Source organism: Triturus cristatus, chromosome 6, assembly GCF_964204655.1.
Source record: "Triturus cristatus chromosome 6, aTriCri1.1, whole genome shotgun sequence".
NCBI classification, from domain to species: domain Eukaryota; kingdom Metazoa; phylum Chordata; class Amphibia; order Caudata; family Salamandridae; genus Triturus; species Triturus cristatus.
Window position 1 is genome coordinate 1,085,620,479 of NC_140589.1, and position 27,707 is coordinate 1,085,648,185.

Sequence of the window (27,707 nt, forward strand, 5' to 3'; positions counted from 1 at the left end):
CATCAACCACCTATTTGACTCCTCCTTATTGAATGCACTTATCTCAGCGCAGATATACGTTGAGCTTACATGGACACCTCACAGAGGCCGGCCCCATGCATCCCCGTGCTGGCGCCTCTTCCTCACAGCTCCTGAGAGACCCAGTTGACAGAGCAGCAGAACAGTACACCATTACAGAATACGTCATGACTAAATCACAGCCAGACACTCCCCTTCACACCCTATGGGACGGTTTTAAGGTCACCATACGCGGAGTACTAACCTCCATCTCCATTGCTGGGACTCGGGAGGCGCGTTTACTCAAGGTTAAACTCACGGAAGACATTGTCGTGCTAGAGAGTACTGATTAACATCATCCCACTATAGGAGCCAAGAGTCAACTGCCCATTTTGCAGGGACAACTGCGGGCTCATCAAGTCAATAAGGTCGAGCGCTCCATACTCGCTCTCAAACAAAATTACTATGAGGGTGGAGATAAAGTAGGATCCCTCCTCGCATGACGACTGCAAAACCAACAAGCGAGATCTCATATTGCAAAGATTCAGCAAGGTGATTCCGGATGGGGGATCCGAGAGGTAGATAAACAGGAGACCTTCTAAGATTATTATCGGAACCTCTTTGCCTCTGGGGTGGGGAAGAAGACCCAGCTGCGATCGCCGTGTACTTCCAGAACTGTCCCTGGTCCTTTCTGGACCCAGCACACACTCATGCTGGAGGAGCCCTCCTCAGCTGCTGAGCTACACAGAGTGCTTCAGGAGCTCCCCAAAGGGAAAACGCTTGCCACAATGGTCTCACCCCGATCTTCTACATGACCTTCCTGCCCAAACTCCAAGCCCACTTACTCACACATCCCTAAACCAGGCAAGGACCCAGCGCTCTGTTCATCCTCCCGCCTGATCGCCCTCTTCAATACAGATGCGAAGCCCTATGCCAAAATTCTTGCCAACCGCTTGGAGCATCTACTCCCTGGGTTGATCGAGCCAGACCAGGTGGGGTTTTATAAAACACCGACAGGGCCCCAACAACATTAGCCACTTGGCACACCTAGCTGAGAAAGCTCAGAGCCACTCCCTCCCTCCTCTTCTCTCCTTGCATGCCAAAAAGGCCCTCGACTGGGTGAGCTGGGCATTCTTGACGGCGGTTCTTAAGAAGATAGGGTGAGGCCATGTCATGATCAGTAAAATCATGGCCTCTTATCTGACACCTACCGCCTGTATTCGTATCAATGGGCAGTCCACTCAACCTTTTCCTCTGTTCCGGGGCACCCAGTAGGGTTGCCCCCTGTCCCCCCACTCTTTGCCCTAGTGGTGGAGCCCCTCGCTATTCAACTGCAGTGTTCTGTGGCATTCAAGGGCATCCTCTTCGGGGGCCAGGAACAAAAAGGTTTTACTGTACGCAGATTACCTTTTCCTAGTGTTAACAGAGCCGGATACCTCCCTCCCGGCAGTGGTTCACATTCTGGAAGCAAACAAGCAAATCTCTGGGTACAAAATCAATTTAGTGAATTCACAGGCGCTTAATCTCACCCTCCCACCACGTCGTCTCCTCCATTTGCAGGAACTCTGCCCTTTACAGTACACTCCACATTCTATACAATATCTAGGCCTTACAATCACTAACGCCTTATCCTCCAGGACAAAGGCAAATTGGCAGAGCTTTCACAGGGTGATCTTGGAAGAGTTCCAGCAGTGGAAACCGCTCGACATCTCCCAGTTGGGTCGTATTAATATACTGAAGATGAATATTCTGCCCAGGCTCCTTTATTTATTCCAGTCACTGCAGACACTCATTCCCTCCAAAGACATTACCAGGCTGCATGCAGAGCTCATCTTTATATGGAATGGGAGGAGACCCAGCATATCTGCTGTGCTTCTAATGCTTCCCCATAGCCATGGGGGCCTGGCCTGCCCCAACCTCCAGGACTATTATTGGACAAAACACCGGCGCTTTATTTCTGATTAAGTTTTGCGGGAAAGTGAAAAACAGTGGGATCACATGGACAAGACGGTCACCTGCAGACCGCTCTGGGACCTTGCGTGGCTTCCTAGCCTTTCCCACCCACGTAGCGCCTATATCGCAACCCCGACACGCACAGTGTTGGAGATCTGGGACAGGCTAGCCATCCGACGAAGGCTGACCACCTTCCCGTCGACAAACACCACAATAGCACGTAACCCCGACCTTTCCCCCACGCTCCCCTGGGAGTCCTTTATGGAGTGGGTGGTAGGTAAGTGCAGGCTCTTGCAAGATCTTTTCCAAGGTCCGACCATTAAGTCTTTTGACCAATGTAAAAAGGACTCTCACATGTCTGAATACGCCCGCCACCAATATTTCCAACTCCAACACTGGGCCGTTTATCCTCCCAACGCGGAGGCTGCTACCCGCCCCCTCACCCTCTTTGAGCAATATGTTTGCAGCTTTGCAGACTCACAGGGACTCATCTCAAAGACATACGCAGTTCTACAGCAATCACGCCTCCTCCACTATCAACCCTACCAATGGAGTCGGTCCCCAGACACTACGTCCACTATCACTCGGAAGCAGTGGGAGCAGCTTTGGCAAGAAATATTGTGAATGCACCAGAGTATTGCCTAGCAGGAAGCGACCTACCACGTCATGATCTAATGGCATTACACCCAACCCGTCTCCATGCCATGTGCCCTGCGGTATCTGCATCATGCTGGCGCTGTGGGGCTCTGACAGACGACTTCTGTCACATGTGGCGGGCATGTCCTTCTCTGAAAATCTTTTGGAAGGAGATCCTGCGTCATATTCGGAGCACTTTAGGATACCCAATACCAGACAATTATCAAACACTCATCTTAGGCATCCGCCCTCCATCCCTGTCCGCAATGACCCACGGAGACTGATACTTAGTGCACCACATGACCGGTGTAGCCAAGCAGCTTATAGCCCGGGACTGGCGGTCTCCATCGGCTCCCTCAACAGCATCTTGGTTCATGCAACTCTGGCACACCATCGCTATGGAGCAGATGACACAGAAGCTATCCTACACAGACAAGAAATTTGCACAACTCTGGTCACCCCTTGTTTGCTACCTCTCTCGCCTATAATACTCATGCTTCCAACCCCCCAGACTACGAGTGCTTCACCTCTTTGACGAACCGTCATGGAGCACTCTCAATCCCCCCACAGGCCTGTCTGTGTGTGTGCTCACTGCATATTTTCTACATAAGCAACGACCCCTCTTCCTTATCTCACACGACTGCATGCTTGAGAAGGACCTATTTGGGGACCCTTAAACATCCCCCCCGCTTTTTCTCCCCTACTCCCCTTTCTTCTTCTTATTCACCCCTGGTGTATATCCCTCCACTTGGAATAGACACCACCTGCCAGGTGCCCACTGCACATGGATAGTCACTCAGACTTTAAGCACCTTTATGGGTTGGTCTCTGCCACTCTCCGGCCTCAGCCATGCCATCATTCCAGCCCCTAATAAAGGTACAATACCACTGAAGTACATATTCAATGTTTTTGTGTTTTCACAAAGTGACCGTCTACTGAAGGTGTTTCTGATTTGCAATTGTACCTATCCCGTATTGGTGTTGTTCCTTCCTCTTTGTGAAAATTCAATAAACAAAATTTGAGCAAAAAAAAAAGCTGTTAAGGAGAGCTCCATCTCTGTATCAGTAATTTCGGAGGAAGCTCTCGCAACCTCCTGAAGAATTTCCTTTGGTTCTTTCTTTTCATCCTCTGGTACAAATTCTAGAAGTTCTGAAATATCAAGCCATATTTGTCTGTTGTATTTCCCTAGAATGACCAGCGCATTGGATGCCCAGATGCGGATTACCGCCATAGCCGAGAAGCGCATACCAATATTGTCCAGCTGCCTATCCTCCTTTTCAAGAGGGGCTGAGCATGGGGCAAAATGTATCTAGTCCGCCTTTGGGCTGCCTGCATAACTGAGCAGGTGATCAATTAAACATGTAGGTGAGTTTTTCAGCAGTTAATACTTTTTAGCCAGCCGAGTGACAACAGCTTGCACTTAAGCTGGGGTTTTCATGAGGTTCAAACCTTCCTCCTATACGTAATCAACAATAAGGATTGAACAGGTGGATTTTTTAGCTCAATCTCATTGTATAAGAAATATTCAGTCTGTCTGCAGGTAGAGGCAAGTCAAAATGCTTAGAGGGCCTTTCCAAGAGCTCATGAAAACCTCCTATATTTCCTGGAGGCGAGCTAGCATGTGATGGTGCGGGTGAAGCAGACAAAGGAGCTATATAATCATCCTATTCCTAGCTATAACCTGATAGGTTCTGAGGAATTTCACCTTTCTCCGCTGTTCTTCCACATCACTTCCAATAAAGTCATTTCTTATAGTAATGGGAGGTAAAACATGTTTTTCTTTTTATGATTGGGTGCCCAAAGGACTTTTCAGAAGAGACACTACACATGGTGTTTCAGAACAAACCGCAGTGTACTGAACTGGAGCATTTGCTTCAGAAAATCTCCTTTAATACTCATTCAACATGTGTTGTAAGTCAGTTACAAGTGATATAGATACTGGAATGGTGTCACATGTGGTCCCTGATGTTCATCATAGGGGTCATTTTGTGGATACTCTTCTTGTAAAGTGTCATAACAATGAGTAGCAGATTTTTCTTTTCATTACCGACAACAACCTTCTTCCAAGTATGCAGAAGTGTCCTTGTCAGTGTCCAAGTCATCAGTATGCTGGTATTTGACATTTAACGGAGTGGGACTATAGGCTGGCGCTAATGTCCCTTCATCACCAGACTTGCCCATCTCAAGAAGACGCACATGGGGGCAGGTGACACCTTGCTTGGATCCTGAAATAAAGGCACTGGAATTCCTTCATCTTACATGAGAGTTGTCTTTTTATTGGGCGTAGACGGGCTAGTCGACACCTGTGCCGCCACGGATGGAAGAGACGATCTCTTTGTCAATGTAAGATCTGTGGGTCTCTTCGATGTGAAAGTTCCGGTCAACGACTGCTTTGCTGTCGACATCACTGGTTCTGTCGACAAGAACATTTTTGTTGTTTTTGTAGCCAGAGTTACAGATGCTGTTGTCATCACCAGCAAGGAGGATGAAATTTGCATCGATCTCGTCGTCGACGCATCAGGCATTGACAAAATTATTCTTGTCGACCGGCAGATATTCTTCAATAATGGCTCCTCAAAATGAGTCACATGTACAGAAAAGGAGGAAGAAGGAGCTTTTCTGTAAGAAGATAATGAGGTAGAGGGTTCTCTACTCACTGATCTTCCAGACACAGAGTCCTTGCTGTGAGACCTAGCTCTCTTGGTTTCCTTCTCATATGAGGATGAGCCCTCACATTTACGCTTTTTTGTCCGATGGAGAATGACTCTGTACCTCATGATCTGAAATAGAGTCAGAATAGGGCTCCTACTGCTGAAGTCAAAGGAGGAGCCTGGCTTCATGAGCTTTTGGGATTTTGGCTGAAAAAGTCCCTCAAAGCTCAAATTGCTTAGGGTCATGGTGCGGGTGTAAGGCATGCCTTATGGGGATCTTCAGAAAACAAACTTTGTTCCTCACAAGATTTGCACGGCCTGAAAAGCCTCCTTTTAGATCCCTCTGACATGGTGTTAACCAGGAAAAAGTACCCAACACCTGTTACCTTTTAGGTGCCTGAAGGTCGAAATATCACTCCTGACCGTAGAAGAAAGAAGGTCAAAAGTTGACAAAACACAGACTGAGCAGAGCTCAGGCACACAACGTGCGCTTAGAAATCTGAGGTATGGTGGCTCTGCAGAGAAAGGTTCTGATTGGTTGAAGTTTGGTTCCATTAAAACAATGTGAATTAGTTACCAATGGGAATTGGTTTCTATGTGTTTTTCAATGCTTAGGTATAGCACTGCTTTATTATTACTGTTACCATGAGATTCCCACCATGATGACGGGGAAGAGTCAAGCATGTGAATCTATGAAAGATTCAATACTGGAAAAGATGCACTTCTCTAATTTTGCAAACAACTGATGTTCCCTTAGTTTAGTCAAGATACTTTAACATGGCCAATATGTTCTTCTAATGTATTTGAGAAAATCAGGCTATCATCAATATACAACACAACACATATATCAATATAGCCACACAGTATCTCAAGAATAAATAATTGAAAGGCTGCAGAAGCATTACAGAGACCAAACGGCATCACCAATTCTCAAATAGATCAAACTTAGTAGGAGGGTGGTCTTCCATTCGTCTCCTTCTTTAATCCATGATAAATAATAGGCCCCTCTAAGAGCAAGCTTGGTAAAAATAGTGGACTTTTTTTACTTGATCCAACAAAGATGAGATGAGGAGTAGAGGATATCAGTTCTTAATCGTCACACAATTGAGATCCCTATAGTGAATACAAGTTCATAGTTCTCCCCCCTTTTTCGGGACGGGGGACGGGGACGGGGGGGGGGGGGGGGGGGGGAGGAGAAACCGGGGAACAAAAAGGAACAAATAAAACAGATTTCCAAGAGCTCATCCAAGTATTGCCTAAGATGCATGTGCACTTTTTCTGTCAGGGCATAGATTCCAATGCAAGACAAATGGGGCTCCAATTGTCAATTAGGCCTGAGCTACACAGGTGACCAAAAAACTCAGCCACGCTACGCAGAGTTCCGCAAGCCGTGGAGTGTGATATGTTGTGTTGCTCACGCTGATTTTTAGCGCTGGGTGTTTGTCCCAGGCTGTAAAATCAGCGATAACAGGACTACACGCAGCGCAAGGAAGGGCGCTGCTTCTTTCTGCGACTCGAGATGTTCTACTCAAGCAGCTGCTTCCTCAATGCGAGGGGAAGGTTTCTCAACATGAGCGGTAGCGACCAGCCGTGACCGCCCGCGTTGGGAAATCTCGCTGGGAGGTAGTCTGGAGTAGGATTTTCCCCACTCACCAACTTCATGTTGGCAAGCTGCGGGAGATGAAAAACTCCACGCCACTATGTCGACTTTTTCAGAGCTCCGTGCTCTACGTGGAGCAGGAAAAACTCAGCAACAGGAGCGGAATTTCACAACCAGGCATATTGTAAATCCATCCTACAATCATAGGGTCTATGTGGAGGTAACACACTGGCCTTCATCTTGTCAAACACAGGGAAGAAACTGATATTAATTAGGAACCATTACACTTAAATCCCCTAGAGCACCTAGAGTTTGTTCTGAAAACACAGGACAGGGTCTTACACAATGTTTCTGACAACAGGAAGACGTAAATGTAAGAAAACCATTCACCCAAACTATAGTAGGGTCATGTTGATATAACCAGGTTACCTCCGAATATCCTGAAACTGGGGGCTGTTATAACGTCAAAACAAATTCCATTATCCATGGAAAGTTTCAAAGGAACTGTACAAAAAATTACTGGGCCAAACAATACTTATTTTCCATCAATAGTATGAATACTCTCCTCTGTAGATCTAGACATAGCAGGTATATCCAATTTACGAGCGAAGACTGAATCCATTAGTTGCCAGTGGCATCAGAGTCAATTAAAATATCAATGGAGACCCTAGAATTGGGTTCCCACTCTACACACACAGGAATGTGAAAATGCTAAATAGGATACTCCCTGAAGAGATTTGCTCTCCTCAATTATTGGGTTTATGCATCACCTCGGGGTTTAAGAAGAGAGGATGGTGTTTTAATTCCTTCTTTGGGTTTGTAAGGACAGTCTTAAAATGTGACCTGCCTTTCCACAATATAGGCTCTTCATAATTCTCTGGTGGATCCACCATCTGGGCCAATAAATCCTTCAACCTCAGACCTCTATAAAACAGAGATGCCCTTTTTACCTTGTGCTAACCTGACTCCGCTACCAACCTATTAAAGGTGGTAAGTAAGTTATTAGTTCATTATTACGTTGTTTCAAATTGAACTCAGTATCAATTCACTGTTTAAAGGTATGTCTACTGAGCAATTTTCACATTTCAGATTTAAACTGAATTATATAGTATAGGGCCACCTCTTTCCACTAGTGGGATGAATCATGTGGCCACAGCCCTCCCCCCGCCCCCAGATAAGAAAGCACAAATGCCACCGTTGATTGATCATAGGGAAAGCAATTAGGTTTGCACATATTGGCAACTGACACTTATTTAGAAACATTGCAAATTTAGACAGTTCCCCAATTAACACATTTGGTGGAGCCAACGGAAATCTTTGTGATGAGATTACTTGAACAACTGGACCTACTGAAGGGTTCCCACCAGTAGCTCCCTTACGAAGATCTGACATGTGTGGCTCTGCATAGAAAAAAGTAGGGAGCCTTAACAACGGTTTCTTAGATTTCTTATCCGAGGACAAGATTTTAGGTCATTCACCTGGGTCCCTTATTCCCCCTTGCAGTTCATCTAATCTCTGGGTCAGTTTCTGAGTTACATTTTCAGATTGTTGAACTGCCTGTCTCAAGTCCTTTGTTTCATTTTGTAACGCAACTAAGAGTGCAATGACATCTGACACTGTGGGGTTCTGAAACTCCCTCTCACTCGGACAAGAATAATTCTCTTGGGCCTGCAATTCCGTCAAGGAATTACTTCATTCCAACACAGAATAATAAACGCCTAGCAAAACTGGTTTAGACAAATGTCAATCTTCTAAATAGTCCAAAGGAGAAACGAGTGAAAAAGATACAGAGTTCAATACACACAAAAAAGTATTTTGCTAGAAATTCATAATCAAAAAATTCTCTTAACACATATAAAGTCTCTTCCTTTCTTTGTTCTTCTATTTTTAGGCACAAATAGGTCCTACATAATTCAGAGTTGAGAGTCCGTGAAGTATTCCAACACAGGACTAGGAATAAGACGGTACGTGACTTCCGGTAAAAACTGAAGCATGCATCTTACTATAAGGTGGAAGGAATGGATTGCTGTTGGTATATACCTTTCTAACTTGTTTTACAGGCGACAGGGACAAAGAAAACTCTTGACAAGAAAGAAGTTGTTGCCACAAACACAGATGACACTTTCACCTAAATTAACCAGCAGGAGCAAGGAGGCAGCACTGAAATTCCAGTGGGCAACAAAACTCCGGTAAGTAATGAATTTTAAATAGGATTATGGTATTTATTTTTTTATATAGAATTGCAGGCAAAAGTGGGTTCCAGAATGCGCCCTAAATCCATGCATTCGGGAGCTCATAGCCCGTCTAGCGAGACTTCGTGGGAGGAACCAAAGCAGAGGGCCGAGGAAGACTAGACTGCATCCTCTGTGTAGGACCGTCCCACTATAGGGGCAATGTCAGCTGTGCTGCGTGCCTGAAATCAGGACGCGAGGCAGCAGCTGCTAGATAGCCCTTTTCGGTTTATATTCTTCACACACACTTTGAAATTTGTCAAAGAACTGGGAAGAGTTTTCTCCAATGTTCGGGAATTTCTTGGTAATGCTTATTAAATCAGAAGGCGGTCAAAGGATGCGTGTCTACCCGCGGGGTAGTCCCTTAATAGAAGGATGATATTTGGAGCTGATGGGGTGAGGTCTTTATGGTCTGCATTGATAAGAGTTAGAGGAGGCATTTGCCTTCTCCCTCTGAGTCCTGTTCCTAGCCAGTCAGTCTGCAGTCCTCCATGAACGGTCTTGGGAAATGGTGGGGCTACATTTGCTGTATCTCTACGCCCAGCTGGGACTGAACACACTCCAAGTCTAGACCACTCCACTGAAGTGGAGTCTGTATCCCATCTGGCTAGTCAAGGGCTTCAGTCTAGCACTCTGCTGTCAGTCACTAGCATTGCAGCGCTCGCTTGTGCACTACCGATTTGCTCTACCCCTTCCTCAGCTGGATCCACACGTGCACCCCTGACTTAATCTGCAGTCATAGGGGAAAGTTTCAGCAAATCCTCCTCCCTTGGGTCCTCGCCCACCCTCTTTATCTTGTGATTCAGTGTTCTGGGAGAAAAAAACATGGAGGAAGCAGAGCAGTAGCAGCCTAAGCCTGACCCTGCCCCTAAGGTCGCTTACTCTGTATTGCAGGCTCTCCTGACTCTGCATGGATTATGGACTCATGTTTGCGTTGTTGGCTTCCTGATGCCAATGTAAGAATACTTACAACTGTTCTTCCTCTATTTTATTTTTAGGACCTTTCAGCTTCTTTTATAAGTTCCCTAAATAATCTAGATCGAAAGTATCATCTTCAGAAAAATATTTCTTCCCATCCTTGTTAGTTCCACACACTGTTTCAGAAATGTGCACATGACTTTACCGTACTGGTGGTACATAGTGTAGGCAGGAGTCCCGATTGGAGGTTCGCTACCTTTCGATTTTATTGCTTCCATCACTGGTCTTTCATTCACATACGATAAACAAGAAAGGTATGCCGGCCTTGTGGCTGCAGCCCATCCTGCAGTTCATCCAGTGGAGGGGTGGTGGGTTGGCTGGAAATGGAAAGTAAGGGAAGAGGCCCCTCAGTTCTTTTTGTAACTGATCTTATGGAGGGAAAGGTATTGTACACTCATACCCAAAAGATGCCCTTGCATTCTGCCTTTCTTCAGCTGTGTGCGGCCGAACAGGCTTGCAAAAGGGCTGGTACAGCTGGATCAAAGGTCCTCTTCTCACACACATTCATTCTTCAAGGGTCGGTACTTCAGGTCCTGACACTTCAGCCTATCTTCCACATTCCTGCATTATTTTCTAGAGCCTAGTCACAATGTTGTGGATTGCATACTATGTATGGACTTCTCTCATTCCTCCTTACCCAACCAGCATCATGTTCGGTGCACTTTAACACATTTAACATTACAAAATAATACATGCAAGACAAGCTTCAAATATTAAACACGGTTAGATTACACCTCAATTTAAGAAATGCACCAGGTTCTGTACAAGATATCGGACACTCAGAAAAGCTAAGAGAAGTCTAACATGTGTTAAATGTAAAAATGGAAGGAAGGAAAGGAAGGAAGGATAATGAAGGATAATGAACAGGTGCCGGATTCTTCTTGTGGGAAGAATGCAAGAAGGTCTTTGTGAGAAGATGGCCTGGTATATGATGTCCACTAATTAAAGTGGGCACCTTGCACCAGTCCAAACCACCCTTATGGTGATGTAAGAGGTCAAAGATAACCTAAGAAAGCTATCCAAGTGTTAGCTGTGGAGAGCAGCCTTCAGGCTTAGTCTTGAAGGAATGTTAAGCAGCTTGTTTTACCAGAATGCAACCTCATTGTATTGGTTAAATAAAAGGAGAACCACATAGTAATTATAAGAATATATATGTATTATTATAACACACCTTAAAAACCTCACAGTATCTGCTACACGCAGATAAACACAGAGCACAAAATATTTTAGCACAGAATCAATAGTAAGTAGCACTAATACACAGTGGGCTCCAGGGGGAGACCAAACCATATACGAAAATAGTTGTACAAGAACCGCGACTCAAGTCAAGACAGTGTCTAGAGAGTTTAGAATCGCTGGGACCCCAAGGAACCACCCAAGGTGAGTGAGTAGGGACCCCACGGTGGACGGGTGCAGTGTGAGAACACGACTGCGTGCTACGTGCAATTCAATGGGAGTGTCGCACTTGCAGTCTTAATGTTTAAGGGCTCTTCCAAGTGGATTACGAGGAAACCCTTTGGGACATAGAAGGTTGGAGAGTCACCCCACCCGTGGATACTGAAGTACCAGAGCTACCTATCCCAGGGAAGCCGGTTGCATAGGGCTGAAATGGCGTGGGAAACCGCTGTCGTTCTCAATGGAAGTCTTCAATAAATGCCACTGCTGGAAAGAAAAAAAGTGTCCGGTGGAATCCGCAGGTAGATTCTTGATGGAAGGAACCTGAAAGCAGAGGGGACAAAGTCTGTGTCACTCAGGAGTGACCAGGGGCTCGGTAGACTAATGCCCACCGATGTCGGGTGCTTCAGGTGCGAAGAGGGAGACCTTGACTCTACAGCTGCAGGAACCAGGAGACATCGAGGATGACCAGGAGCCGGATACGAGCTGTCCTAAGAAGGATGTCGAGTGCTATGGGGTCGGTGTCCGGCGGGAGCACCAACAAACCTTGGCAGCGACAACCCACGACGAAGGTCGAGGAAGGTCATGGTCTGGCCCAGCAAGGACCAGGAGACTCACCACAGCAAGGGGAGTCACAGGCCTGGAACAACCAGGGGAGCCCAAAAAAATCAGTGTTGTCCCTCAAATGGACCCACGGGCCGAAGGCACAGGAGTCAATGGGGACCGCTAGCATTTTCACAAAGTATCAGCTTGCAGGGCACAGAGTGCGTGGAGGCCAAAGTCCTTTGTACGAAATGTGCCCAGAGGTGAGGGCTATCGACAGCCCAATGCACGAAGTTGGGGGTACACCAACCAGCATATGCAATTTCAAAAGTACGCGGTGCACAAGAGTTCGGGCTGTGAGGTCCCCATAAGGGATACTGGCCTCAAACTTGGTGAGAGGGCAGCTCGACCTCAAGGAACGTAGGATCCCACCTCCTGTGTTGCTGCAGCCTTCTGGAGTCCGCAGGAGCTCAGGATCAGCAGACCGGTCAGTTGTGTTACGGTGCCTGCAAACGCAGGGGAGTGACTCCTTCACTCCAAGGGAGATACTTCAGCTGTCCTTGATGCTCCACAGGTCGTGCACGGAGCCTGTATGGTGCAAGGTTACAGACAGACGATGCTTTGGACGTAGAGGGAGACTAAGTCGGAGCCAGTCGAAGTCCAGAGTGTCCAGATGGTCAAAGCTCAGTGGTTTCTTGTTCAGAATCTTGTCCACGTCGAATCTACTGTCCTACAGCCAGGTAAGCCCTTTTGTACCCACGGGAGAGGGTTGGACAGATTCAGCGGACCCTCCCTGTGGAGGGTCAGGACAGTGGGGAGGTTACTTCCATGTCCTTTGTCCAATTTCGTGCCAGAGCAGGAGCCAATGGCTCCCAGAACTGGTTGGAGCTGGACTATGCACCGGGACACCAAATGTGCTCCTCGTGCAGACTTTCAGGCACTTTGGAAGTGCACCCACCCAGCCCCAATACACTTAATCCTGCCTAGGAGGTGGTCACACCTCCCTGTGACAGGATGCATATTGTGCTGCCTTCCTCTGCTCAAGCTTGGCTCAGTAGCAGGAGGGCAGAAATGTGTCTCAGGTCGGCAGCATCTATTTTGTGCTGTCCGGGTCGAAGAAGGCTGGTACCGGAAAGACCAGGGACCCACGAAGCTTGCTTCAGAGGGGTGGAATCATACCTCCCACACCAGTTACCGATGTGGAGGTATGATTACAAGGTGTTTGATACCAAACACGATATGGTGTGTTGCAGCCATTTTCGAGATAGCATTTTACACGAGCATATAATGCACCTCTACCTATATGTCTGGCTGAGTCACCGACAACCCGGGAGAATGGTCTGTGAAAGCTGCAGAGGTGCTCTGCTCAGGGGCACCCTCTCACGTAAACCCCGGCACCCTGCCTTCAGGAAAATCAAGGGCCTGCTACAGGGGAGACTTATAGGTTTTAAGTTTAGTGACCTATAGATATAGTAAACCTAGATCTAAAGTGGTGCATGCACCATCTTACACAGACTGCAAAGGCAGGCCTGTAGTTCCATTTTGCATGGCCTCTCATGGTGGCATAATACATGCTCCAGCCCAGTGGGAGGCCTCTGGGGTACCTATTCCCTGGGTACATACTAGGGACTTATAAGGGTACACCAGTATCCAATCTGGAGTGTACCCAAGTACATGGCATAACATTTTAGGGAGAAAGCAGATAGATCAGGGTCCTGATTAGCAGGATCCCAGTCAGACTAGTCAAAAATCAGTGTAACATGAAGCAACAAGCATTGGCATAGCCAATAGGTCTCGCTTTTGGGACCTTATAAGTATTCAGTTATGCAGCACAATATCCTTGATGCAACATCATCAATTGTTGCATGGTTAAACACTTAGGTCCCAAAGGCGAGACCTATTGGCTATGCCAATGCTTGTTTCGGTTGATACACTATCAGGTGGGGCCCTGAATGTCTCGGGCCCGGGGCCAGAGACCACTTTGCCCATGCTTTAAAACGCCTCTGGTGGCTGGTGTAACAAAATTTGCCAGGGCTGTTTTGAGGTCCCAGTCCGACCCTGGACTCATGGCGGTATTAGGTCTCACAGAAGAGGGAGTTGGGGTTGCATGGCCCGAAGCAACGATGTGTACATTTTTTGGAAAGCTAAAATATTCCAAAATATATATTGAAAGTTGGGTTTAGAGAGAATTTAAAGGCTCTCATAGCCTCCAGTCACCTCCACGGTGTTTGCTGATATGTGACCCGACACTCACGTGTGCGTCTGGTTCACAGCGAGAGAAAAGCATGTTCCCGAATCATTAGCAAACAGCCCATGCAATATGATGCTGACCTATCGTGGAGTCGGCAGATAATCCCTGGCTCAGCCAACGAGGTCCCAGCGCTTTGAATATTATAACTCAATGTTCGCTGCCACAGGAGATCAGAGGTCTTTAGGAAGGCATGACAGGTCCTCACGGTTCTTGGAGGCTGCTGCACACGCGGGGTTCAGCTTGCAAGGGTTTCAGAGCAAAAGGCAGGCCGGCAGGGCTGGGGTCAAAGCAATTGTCTTCATTCTCCTCTTCTGCAACACAGCTCTTTGGTCCTTCTTCTTATCACGTTGAATCTGAAGAGGCAGGGTTCAGGCGTGCCCCTAAATATTAAATTTAGGGGCGTTACAGGGGTGTGCAGGTTGGAAACAATGAGTCCCTTACCTGAGGTGTCTCCATGCCCTAGTATACCACCCTCCAGTGGGAGGGGGGCATAAGCCTCTTACTGATTGAAGGGGTACCACCATCTACAATACGGTGGGAACGGAGATGTGGGCTTCACCCCGCCTACCCCAACAGAGGGGTGGGGTTGGCAAAGGTGGGTACACCTCCCTTCCTAGCTAGGTTTTCTTGCCAGTTATCGTGCCTAAAATGGGGGCCAGAACTGGTGGGAGACAGTTGCTGATAGAAGCAAAACACTAGAAGCACCTAACAAAGGCGAAAAGCCTTGGAAGCTCCCTCTTCGAGAACCCTGCCCATCCTGGGGGAGGAGGCATGACACCTCTGCCCAGGATGTGCTTTGTTTCCAGACCCAGAGTTCGGAAGGCTCTCTACTGAGGGGCCAGAAACCTGTCTGGTGGTGGGAGATGGCTGGGAGGCAGTCAGAAACCACACCACAGTTGGTCGTTTTTCAGAAGGCATCTCTAAGATGCCCTCTGTGTGCATTTTTCATTAAACTCAACACAGGCATCAGTATGGGCTTAATGTGCTGGGAAGTTTGATTTCAAACTTGCCATACATCAGTAAGGCCACCATCAAGCAGTGGAATCATAGTGACAAACTCCCAGCCCATGTATTTAAAATGGCTCCACTGCACTTACAATGTCTGTGAATTTCGCAGGCACTGTAGGGGCATATTGCTCATGCAGCTATGTCCTCACCAGTGGTATGGTGCACCCCACCTTTAGGGCTGCAAGGCCTGCTAGAGGGGTGACTTGCCCATGCTACAGGCAGTTATTGTGGGCATGGCACACAGGGATGTGTGCCATGTCTACTCTTCAGTATGGTCTGCTCCAAATCACACAGCCTGCTCTGGCAGTGTGTGGGTGTTAAGGTGAGGGGCCTCTGAGGGTGGCATAATACATGCTGTAGGCCTCACAAGGCCTGTGGTACCAGGGGTACCTTTAACAAGTGGCTTACAGGTAGTCCAGATGTGTGCCAATTATGGGTAACAGAGGTACAGTTTTAAAGGAAAGAAAATAGGCGCTAGTGCCTGGTTAGCAGGAGCCCAGCATCCACTCACTCAAGTTGTCAGGTATCTGGCAAAATGTTAGGGGGTAACCATGCAAAAAAAGTGCACTCTCCTACACCCTCTCTTCTACCTCTCATGAACAAAATGAACCCAACAATAGGCCAAAAACGGACGCATTCTTACTCAACAACATCCACTCCTGGTAGCCACATTGCTTCTGCTGCATCAAACTCTTCCCATGAGCAGCAGGGGCTTGCTGGATAGCCTGGCTTCCGACAAGACCCTGCACCCAAGTATTTGTGGGCGCCTTGAGGAATACGCATTGGGATTTGGCGACAAGGCCAGGCATTACAGCCAACCTTCTACAGGCTGCCAACCACTTCAGCCATGCCCAGCAGGGCTGACTACAGCGCTTCTGGACTGTCCCTGCCCGAAACTCGCCGAGTAAAGCCTTTGGTGAAGCACAGCAGAGGTTGGGTACAGTGCCTGGATGAACAATCAAACCTTCCCCAAACTCACTACAAACTTCTGTATAGAGCCTGCACCTCATCTGCTGAATGTGGCCAAAACCAATGTGTAGGGCCTCCACCAGTGCAAGTCCTTTACGCGCACTTACCAGGAACTGGGCCCAACCCTGCTCCGCAGGCCTTCAGCTGTGTGCAGGAGTTGGCCACAGGGCCTGACCTCCTGCATATCGGGCTTGAAATGCACAACTTTGCTTTTGACCCGGCATTTTATGTTTTTTTTTAAATGTTTTTGGATTTGCCAGTCCTTATTTGGAACTGTCAATCTGTACAAGCTTCAAGCTAATGTACTGTGAAAATCAGGGCAAGATTTGCTGACCGCTGCATCTCCGATCAGAGGACGGTGGATCTTATGCATGAGTTGGGTGAAGCTTGCCCTGTATTTCCGATACTCTGGCATGAACCATGCTCTTGATTGAAGGTAGCTGTTCAGGAATCGCGGATAAATAGCACTATGTCAGCCAGCGGTCGCTGTGCCAGTCTCAGCTGTAGACCCAGGCCACCAATTTAGGTGCTGGGGCTCAGAGTACTGGTAAAAGGATGCGCAGAACGTGTTAAGAGTTCAAAAAGGAGGTATTCAAAATTGCTGCAAATAAGGTGCACATTTAATTTATTAAATGCTTATTTAGTCATATTCTATTTCACACCTATCAAGGAGTCATTCAAGAAAAGTATATACAAATGAAAAAAATATAGCTTAGCAGGGCAAAGAGAAAAAATAAGGTAATATTACCTCAATATAGGACAAAATACCGGAAAAAGAGACGTCCATTCCTTTCACACTGTACGGCAACGCCACAAATGCCCTTCCACTGCAAAACAAATAAAAGATATGAGAGAAAGTGACAAAACACTACCATTGCCCTGTCACACCCAAATTCTATTATAAATCAATGCTGCCTTCTTTGATCATTTCCTCTATCACTTAAAACATCTTCTTCCATCTAACATTAACTAGGGCAGCGACTAGTTAAACTGCACAGTGATTGATCTGAGCATTTATATTTTACTTACAAAAAGTATCTGATATACTGTAAGCGTAACTCCAAGAAACATCAAAGTGTTTCCGAGAGAAAATGTTTGCTGTTCCTTAACATTATCGCATTGTCAAAGAACGGTGTGGTGTGTGCGTCCCGATTAAAGCCTGAAAAATTGTTTAATCTTATTAGTAGTCTGCTGGTGTTGTTCTGGTCGTACATGAGCAATATGTGGGACTTCTGTTGTAAATGTTATGATTTTTTGAAGGCCGGCTGCCAAGATGGAAGTTGCCTAGCCTGAGACGGAGGATGATCACCACAGCTGGGCCGTGACAAGATACTGGCCGTCTGGAAGCCCAGTGAGGCCTGGCTCAAGAGACGCAGAACAGGATCTGACAGGGAAAAGACTGGCTGCTGTCACGTTAGTAGCGCCCGTTAAGCCTCTGGGAGGCGTTTAAAACAGTGGTCTGGGGCACAGCTTTCTCCACAGTGCGTGGTGGAGAGAAAGAGGGTATGAGAGAGATATTACGGATCTGGAGGCCTGGATCCTTTCGCTTGAACATGAGGTAGCCCTAAGAAACAGTGGAGGCTAGGGAGCTTCTGGAGGGCCTTTGTAAGAACCAGTTACAAACTGGGAAACTGTTAGATATGGCCAAACGTTTATGGACTTCGGCTAGATATGGGATCTATGAGTGTGAGAAGTTGGCCTGGCATATGCTGGTCACTAGCTATAGTGGCCACTTTGCACCAGTCCAATTCGAATCTTAAGGTGATAGGTTAAAAGACAACCTTTAAAGAAAGCTATCCTAGTGGTGGCTGTGGAGAGCAGCCTTCAGGCTATGTCTTGAAGGAGTGTTAAGCTTATTGTTTTACCATGGATAACCTCTTGAATAACCAAATGAAAGAGTAGTCCACACAGGTATATATTTAAAATATATGTATTTATTCTAGGAATAACCCCACTAGTCTCTTTATGAGGCTAGAGGTGAAGATACAATTCAAACAAGCATTGATAGTTACAATAAATAGCACTGGAATCACAAGGCCCCAGGGGGGGACCAAACCATATATAAAAAAAAAGGGGTATAAGAACCACGACAATTCTACAGACAATGCCTAGGGCATTTAGGGTCGCTGGCCCCTAGTGAAACTACCCAAGGTAGTGAGGAAGGGGGCCCACGGGAGACGCGTGCAGTGGCTAAAGCTACTGTCGGGATCTCTATTAAAGCCTATGGAGAATGTCGTGGTTGAATTTTACAAGTTTAAAAACACTTCTAGCAGGAGTTCAAGTTCAACACTTTAGAGTTAAGCTTTTGAAGGGCCCACACCCAGGAGAGTACCGAGGTACCACTGTTACCTGCCCCAGGGAAGCCGGGTGCATAGGTCGTTTTCGATGTCGGGTCGCGGGCTGATTTTCAATGGCAAAACGTGAAGAACTGCTGCTAGCCAAAAGCGTTGTCGTGAAGAATGAAAATGTAGATCTTGCAGAGAAGGACCTGAAAGCAGAGGGGACAGAGTCTGGGTCACGGCACAGTGACCAGGGGGCTCAAGGGAAGGAGCCCTTCAATGTCGGGTGCTGCCAGGTGGAAGAGGTGTAGCTTGGATCGTCAGCCACGGGGTCCAGGAGGCGTCAAGGAAGGCCAGCTTCTGGAGGGCGACGGTCCCACGAAGGATGAGGGTCGCTGTGGTGTTAGTGTCCGGATTGGATCCACTAAACCTTGGCAACCGCAACCCACGCAAGAAACCCAAAGCAGCTACTGGTGCAGACCCATGAGGTCTGAGCGAGGTCTCCAGCGAGGAGACTGAAGAGCAGGCCTGGAGCGACCAGGAGAACTCTTGGAATCGAAGATTGACCTCCGCTAGGGCCCACAAGTCGAGAGACAAGGGACCGCGGGAGGCAGAAATTTGGCGTGCGTAAAGATGCGCCCACGGGTCGCCGGAGCGGGCTAGGGCGTCGATCTTTGGCACAGATGATGCTGAGAGGTTGGCTCAATAATGGGCCAAAGCACAACTTCCCCACTCGTCGGGGTCGGGTGCTGTGCAAGAGGTGGCCAGTGTCCTGGGGTATTGGGGATCACGGCACCCACGGGGCCCACGGTGCAGAGCTTTGCTGTGCACACTCACAGGCCTCTGGGATGCTTGGAAACCCACCTCAAGGTAGGAAAGGGTCGTCGATGTCCGAAGGAGCAGCGAGGTTCCAACCGGGTCACTTGCAGTGTTTCAGGTGCCTGCCAAGCAGGGGGGTAACTCCTTTACCCCAAGGGAGATTTCTTCAAGTAGCTGTGCGGCAGCAAGTCGAAGTTCAAGTCTGTGAAGTTCAAGAATAATCTGAGGCTCTGGGGATGCAGTATTCACCTTTATCCAAAGATTAGGGGAGTGTCCAGATCAGAGCCCACCAATGAGAGGTCAGGCGGGAAAGGGTGGCTACCCCCTCTCCCCTTTGTGTGTTTCCCGCCTGGGCAGGGGACAGGATGCCTCTGAACCGGTTCCAGGCGGTGTATGCAGAATGTAGGCACTGGAGAAGCCTACGTGCAACTCTGAAAGGTATCCTATGGTGCACCCACCCAGTTCCAATCCACATAGTCTGTCTGGGGAGGTGGGAACACCTCCCTGCAACAGGATTTCTATTGTCCAGCTGTTGTGGCTGGAGTTCTGCCCAGCAACAGGCAGCCAGAGTCGTGTGGGTGGCGGGTAGCATCCATTTTGTACTACGTGTGCACTTTTAAATTGGTATCTAAATTCTGCCGCTTTTCCCATATCGCCCCTCTAGCAGGGGGGAATCATGCCCTCAGTCCCATGGCTGGATTGGGGGTATGATTCCTACATGTTTGACACCAAACACGATATGGTTCTGTGTAGCCATTCTCAAGTTATCACGCTATCGCGATATACTTATAATGCGGTTAAGAGTATATGGTATGGCTACACTACAAACAACCCAACAATGATTTTACGAAGGTTGCAGAGGGGCCCTACTCAGGTAGGGGTCCCCCCTCACACATATCTCAGCACCCTGCCTTGTAGGATTAGCAAGGCCTGCTCTAGGGGTGACCTATGAGGATATATGCGTTGTATTAAGTGGGATACAGGATACCTATATCCCTGTAAGGAGTGCAAGCACCACCTTACCCAGACTACAGTAGTGGTCTGGTGGTGTCATTTGGTATGGCTGTCCCAGGGGTGGCACAATAAGTGCTGCAGCCCCTGGTAGGCTTCTGAGGGACCCATGCCCTGGGTACCTAGGGTACCATCTGCAAGGGCTGATAGGGTGTCCTCAGTATCCAATTGGAAGGTACCTAGGGTACTCACATCAGTTCAGAGAAGAAGCAGATAGGCTGGGGTCCTGGATGGCAGGGCCACAGCCTGGCTAGTGTCATAAAACAGTCAAAACATCAGCAAAAAGTTGGGGGCAACTATGCAGTCGATGCCACTCTCCTACAATGAGTATTTTCAATAAAGCTGGTAAGCTCCTCTACTGGCTAGTTCAAAAGGAAGAGGGGGTTAGACTAAGGCCCTCTGTGCGTAAAGCTAGGTAAATCTGGTCTCTGGGACCTCTGAGATTGCAGCCGCTTTCGCAGACTATTACGTGAACTTTACGAAGACATGCCTTTCCCACTGCTGGAGCGATTGTATCCCATTGCGAAAGATCTTCTGCTATTGTTCGTACTGCAGCAGACCTAAAATTACCGGACACTCCTCTGGCGCTAGAGGAAATCCAGGTACCAGCGTCAGCCTCATCCTCCGGAAGGGCTCAGAGACCCAACGGCTTCCTGGTCGGATTTTTCAAATTGTTTTCTACGCTCCAGACACTTCACCCTGTCAACATTTCTACAGAGCTAGGCATTTGAGCTCTCTATCGGATTATAAATGAGGTGCAACTATATCAGTGATCCACAAGCTGAACAAACCTCCAGAGGAATGGACCTCCTACAGGCCAATCTCTCTCCTCAATATTGAGATTAAGTGCTGGCCACCAGGTGAGCAATGGTGGTCAGGACAATGGTCCACGAGGAACAAAATGGGTTTATTTCAGGCAGGGGTATGAGGCACTGCCTGCGTAGACTACAGGAAGCATTGGCCAGCACAGATGAACTGCAGGGCCCTTTCTATGGAAATACTGAGAAAAATTAATATAGACCCTAGGTTTATGGCTTTTGTGAAGGCCCTCTTTGACGCTCCCCAGGCTCAGGTGTGAAAAAAAACACTGGGTGCTCTATCTTTTTCCTCATTGAACGTGCTACTCTCAAGGGCTGCCCTGTTTTTCATCCTCTTTTTGTTTTGGCAATAGAGCCTTCAGCAAGTGGTTTAGGGGAGCTGTGCAGGTGTAGCGGTTTCTCTAGGCAAATGTGTCAGAAGATAAGAGTACTATTCGATGCAGAAGATTTTCTCCTCTACCTCCAAAATCCACAAGGGTCCCTATCGCTTCTGACACAAATACTAAGAGTGTATGGGGAGGCCTCTGGTTGTCCTTCAATTGGGGAAGTCTACTTTTGTACACTTAGTTGCTGCATCACCACAACACCCGTCAGATGTCATGTACCAGAGGTTAGATGGCTCCTTTAAATAACTACGGATTCATGTTTCCAACAATCCTCGAATTGCCTGGGATATCAAAATAATTCCTATTCAGAGACGCACTAGAGGAGATTTGGAATCATGGTCCTTGTTACCGCTTAACTTAATCGGAATAATTGAGTTCTACAAAACGGTCATACTCCCACACTTTCTTTATGTACTCCAGGACTATTCATTTAGCATTCCTGCTAAATTCTTTCAGGAAGTGCAAGCACTGACCTGAAATTTCTTCTGGGTGGGTAAAATCTCTAGATGTATGCGTGGGTGGCTTGGGTCTCCTCAATATTTGGCTCTATTATTGTACAGCACAGACGATACACATCTAGGACTCGCTGTTGCGAGAAAGGCATGACTTTTTGTAAGTAGAGTTGGCGATCCTTAAGAAATTAGGAACTCTCGATCTGCCTTATGGGGGTTGCTCTCCGCACTCTACCGCAAATGGCCAGACTCCCAATACTATACTGGAGGCAAGCTTTGACTTGTATCAAATGGCTAGGTAAACCTAAAACTCATATTCCCTTGTAGGCAGAACCTGGCTAAAACATGAGTGCCAATTGAAGACTTCCAACAACGGGATTTTGTTGACATTTTGAGCTTGGGGGTGCATGGGACCATGACCACATTCTATCCTTTGAATAACTAGCTGAAGAGTTCTAATTGCATTCATTTCAAATTTGTTTTCCATACCATCAACTTCGCCATGCCCTAGGTATATATTGAGCCCACCTCGGAGAGATGCAACCCACCTGAAATGAGAGTAATCATGGAGCCTTTAAACAGAAAGGGAATATCGAGGCGGTACAGATCCCTTTTAATGAAAGCTCCAGAACGCCTGCAGGGAGTACGACAGGCATGGGAAAGAGACACTGGGGAATTAGATGATGATGAGGATTGACAGGAGGTTAGGATGGTTTTTCAAACTGGCCATATCCCCAACTTACGACTAGTTAAATTCCATTACTTACATAGAATTTATTGCAGTCGTGATGGACTCTGGAAAAAAAGGCAGGGCATAAAACTCAGAATGCACGCAATGCGGTGACACAAAGGGGACATTTTATCATATGATTTGGAAATGTCCTCTTTTAGAGCAATGCTGCAAGAGATTTATATTCAACTATTAAGTAGAGTACATAACCCCCATTTCTGGTGAACCCACTGTAGTGTTGTTGGGAATTATGATGGGGTTTGGGCAGACTCTTGTAGGCATAGAACTTTAGATGGAGTTAGCTTCCTTGCATCGAAGATAGACACTGTACAATGCAGGTGAAGTGCCGCCCCCAACTCTTAAGGTCTGAGCTAGTGGTATGGACTACTGTGCTAGACCTGAAAAAATGGCTTATAAGTGGAGAGGATATGAACGCAAGTATGAGAGGATTTGGGGTCTTGGGACTACCAGGTGAGGGTAAAACTGACCATGAGGTTGTCAAAATGGCTACACATTTATTGTGAATGATGATGGATTCAACCCAGATCTGTGACTGGGGGTGATTGTCTGAAAAGTTTCAGTGCTCCGTCCATCATCTCCTAGTGTTTGCTTTGTTCGCCCCAAGTTGGCAGGGTATATCCAGACGTGGGTCCCTTGCTCACTTTGCCACTGGATTCAAGCTAGCCTGGCTGATGAAGGTTGTTACCCAGAAACCGGTCCCAGGATGCTTGTATCCGGTTCAGGGAAGACGTGGCTTGGCAGTTCAAGCTGGACTGATCCCTTGAGGCACAGGGTCAAGACTGATTTGCATATAGCTGGGCCTGAACTGAAGTGGTGAAGTGAGCTAAAGAATGATGATGGATTCAAACCAGATCTGTGACTGGGGGTGAGTGTCTGAAAAGTTTCAGTGCTCCATCCATCATCTCCTTGTGTTTGCTTTTTCCACATTTATTTTTGCATACATTAGACCCTATATGACTGCTTTGTGATCATTCCTGCTGGGTTGGGTGCCATGGTTCATGGATGTTGTACAATGTTTCATAAGTCTTTAAAAATAATATAAAGATGCATAACATAAAAAATAGGATTATCAGCTAGATTTACAACTTTGATTCTTGATTTTTTTCTTTGTGTGGCAGTCAGCAACTGTTTAGACCGTGTCCTCTAATACTATTGTGTCACTCAAACTGTTAGCCATCACTCCTCTGTCTTAATTAATTATGTTAGAAATTACCTCTATGCTGCCTCTATTGATTCAGTATTTCCCCGATAAGCACTACTCATCCCCCCCCACCAAAAAAACCCTGCTCCCCTCATGCAATCTCATTTCAGTAGTTAACATAAGCATCAACTTACTTTTTGGCCATTTGCTCTATATTGTATCCTGGGCTGGGATCATTGGAGATCTATGAAAAAAAGAGAATGGATATAGATGGAATGGACACCATCATTTTATATTAGCAGGTGCAATGGGTATTTATTTTTAACTAGAGACAATAACATGGTTACCACGCTAAAGTTACTTGAATGTGGGGGGAAGGGTAGTGGGATAAGTGATATGAAATAGCATAGAAAGCATTTTTATAGGGTACCTTTTATGCTTCCCTGGTATGTTTATATGTATAAAAGGCTTGTTATAATTATCATGGTAAAATGATTTGCAGGTGTTTATTATTTTCACTACCTAGATGTGATAACGAAAATATTACTTACCTGTAAGAATAGTTTTGCAGCCCAGACTCTTCTAGATTCACAAACTGTGCATATTACGCCATCTAGTGGTTGGAGTCCGAAAGTGCTTTTGTAGAGATATATATATATATATATATACATATATATTATCTACTGGCGGTCGCCAGTAGATAGTTATAGTTAGGATCGTGTTTCCATAGGAAATCTCAAAATTCTATTTTGAATAACTTTGGCGCCAATCGACGAATCCTCGCGAAATTTTCAAAACAAATGGGGCTCTTCGCTCAGCTCCTACCCTGCAAGTCTCGGGGTGATTCGTCAAGCGGGGGCCGAGAAAAAAGGGGGGTCCCAAAACGCGTTTTCCCCATGCATTTTTCCATAGGACCTTTAGTCGAAGGTACAGCCCGAACGGCTGAACAGAATAACTTGAAATTTGGCAGAGAGGTAGTCCTCAGGTCAGGGAAGTGCCTTTTGTAGGTCTGGTGTCAATCTGTTCAGTATTTCCTGAGAAAATAGCATTTAAAAGCATATAAATATCTATACGCGTGCACGGTGAAAAACATTGGAATTTTTTTTTTTTATAAATACATAACTTAGCATTTAAAAAACCGTACAAATTCACTTAAAAAAACCATAGGTTTCACACAGGTTATAGTTAGGTGGACATTTCACACGTAAAAAACCAATGAAATTCCCCCGTTATAGTTAGTTCAGATAACTATAACTCGCGCGCCCTCAATCCACTGCTCATGACGTCACATATTACATCACTCATGACATGGTCAGTGGCATCACTCATGACATCACTGATGACATCTTCCTTGTGATAGAGTGGCGGTCGCGCGAGTTATAGTTATCTGAACTAACTATAACGGGGGAATTTCATTGGTTTTTTACGAGTGAAATGTCCACCTAACAATAACCTGTGTGAAACCTATGGTTTTTTTAAGTGAATTTGCAAGGTTTTTTAAATACTAATTCCTAACTATAACGTGTGTGAAACCTATGGTTTTTTAAGTGAATTTGTACGGTTTTTTAAATGCTAAGTTATGTATTTATTAATATATATATATTTTTTTCACCGTGTGTGACTGACATCTAACAACCAATCAGAATTTCGCTCGCGCACGGCACCGTGCGCGCGTATAGATATGTATATGCTTTTAAATGCTATTTTCTCAGGAAATACTGAACAGATTGACACCAGACCTGCAAAAGGCACTTCCCTGACCTGAGGACTACCTCTCTGTCAAATTTCAAGTAATTCTGTTCAGCCGTTCGGGCTGTACCTTCGACTAAAGGTCCTATGGAAAAATGCATGGGGAAAACGCGTTTTGGGACCCCCTTTTTTCTCGGCCCCCGCTTGACGAATCACCCCGAGACTTTCAGGGTAGGAGCTGAGCGGAGCGCCCCATTAGTTTTGAAAATTTCGCAAAGATTCGTCAACCGGCGCCAAAGTTATTCAAAATAGAATTTTGAGACTTCCTATGGAAACACGGTCCTAACTATAACTATCTACTGGCGACCGCCAGTAGAATATATATATATATATATATATATATATATATATATATATAGCGCTTTCTTTCTCTCACAGACAAAGATTGACGACGCTGTGTTCTGGCCAAATAATTTATTGGGACAGCTTGAAAATGTATGACTTTTTCTAAAAAGACGATTGTATATAAATGGGAAAGTTCGTTATGTAAGAACTACTAGTCTTTCGTCTAACACACTGATGTTGTAGTTATATCACGTGAGAGAGTTTTGCACACACGACGGTTAAAATGGCCGATTTACAAATGGTTAAACTATTGGTGAACAAGCCTGCTGGGCAGGCGAAACGCGTCTTTTCAAGCTGTCCCAATAAATTATTTGGCCAGAACACAGCGTCGTCAATCTTTGTCTGTGGGAGAAAGAAAGCGCTATATTACGGACGGTTCCTGGGTGGTCCTTCTGTGACGACACACCCGTTGGTTTGGTGAGCAGCGGCTGTACTGAGGAGAAGAGGAGTGAAAGATATAGATATATATATATATATATATTTTTTTTTCCTTTTAGGTCTTGCTGAGTCAGCGTGCATGCGCTGCTCGGAGAGACATTTAGTAGGTGAGTTTTCAAAGTGCTGCTGGCTGGCCTAGCGCTTGCGTTCACGCAAGCCTGCACACACGCAGGCGGCAGCTTTTAGCGCCCGAGGCGCCATCTGGAGCTTTCAGTTTTTTCGCCGGTAAATGCTTTACCGCAGCACTCTTAGTGGCCGCTTCTTCAAAAGTAGTTATAAAGCTCTCCCCAAATAATACATTTTCAGCGGACATACAACACAATGTCAGTTCTTTTCCCTCGCAGGAAAATAATATGGACACTATTTGTAACATAACACCGAATGCTTCCGGAGGGATCATCAAACGTAGAGCATGATCAAGGTGTGTTTCCAAGTAAGCATGTACAGACAGGCAAGTAGCAACGTAACAAAGCAAACGTTGTATTTATCGCATGGTAGATATGTCTGAAAATTAGTTTTGTCATTCTCATGGAACTACACTGAAGCCAAATCTTTTGTCGGAAATGAGTATGCCCTCTCAATTCATAAATTCAGCTCACCAGTGTTGTCTCTGTAAATGCTCCTCTGTGGGCGTCATCCTCCTCTGTGTGTGTCTATCTATGTGTACAATGTATTTGCGTGTATCTGTCTGACTGTATATGTGTGTTTTGTTGTTAAGAGGTTTCTGTCTTTATCTCTGCCTCGGTTTCTCTTTGTCTATCTGTCTCCGTTTCAGTCTGTGTGTGTGTCCCTCTGTTTTTGTGTATCTCTTTGCTTGTCAGTGTCCTTTTGTGTATGTGTGTAGGATTGTCTTCATGTACCTAGGTGTGGACAGTCTTGTTTGAGTTACTATTTCATCACTCGCAACCATGTATCATCATTGTATCTCATACTACCACCCACCATTTTGAAATGTATAGACTACTATGGCGCTGTGTTCAGCACTTAAGCTGCAACAGCTTTCCAACAAGTATTAATTAGATTGTAGAGGAATAAGTGTGTGATTGTGGGGATCATGGGCTGTATCAAGGAGAACATTCCTTCCAATATTAACACTTTGAGGGGGGGCAATGCAGGTCTATCCAAAATCGTCCAGTGGGAAATCTGGAATTTTTAGGGGACAGCTCATGAAACACAGCCCATGATTAGTGTTCTTTCAGAAGTTCCAACAATTCTGAATTGGGTATTAATCCTTTTCAAAACCCCAAAGGGCCAATCAATGGTCAGAAAGGTTTCCGTCCCATTTAAACAAAAAGAAAGCCAACTG

General features: G+C 46.3%; 1 protein-coding gene across 2 annotated transcripts in view; it reads right to left on the minus strand.

Annotated features, from left to right (window-relative positions):
* The window catches only part of OSGEP (O-sialoglycoprotein endopeptidase), an 871,251-nt gene that overhangs the window by 378,276 nt on the left and 465,268 nt on the right, over nucleotides 1-27,707 (minus strand). For both annotated transcript variants that reach the window (XM_085611966.1, XM_085611965.1), the window contains 2 exons: nucleotides 24,064-24,113; nucleotides 16,961-17,039 (listed from right to left, as the gene is read on the minus strand). In XM_085611966.1, the coding sequence (XP_085468092.1) occupies nucleotides 16,961-17,039; nucleotides 24,064-24,113 (129 nt within the window). The remainder of the gene's footprint in view (nucleotides 1-16,960; nucleotides 17,040-24,063; nucleotides 24,114-27,707) is intronic.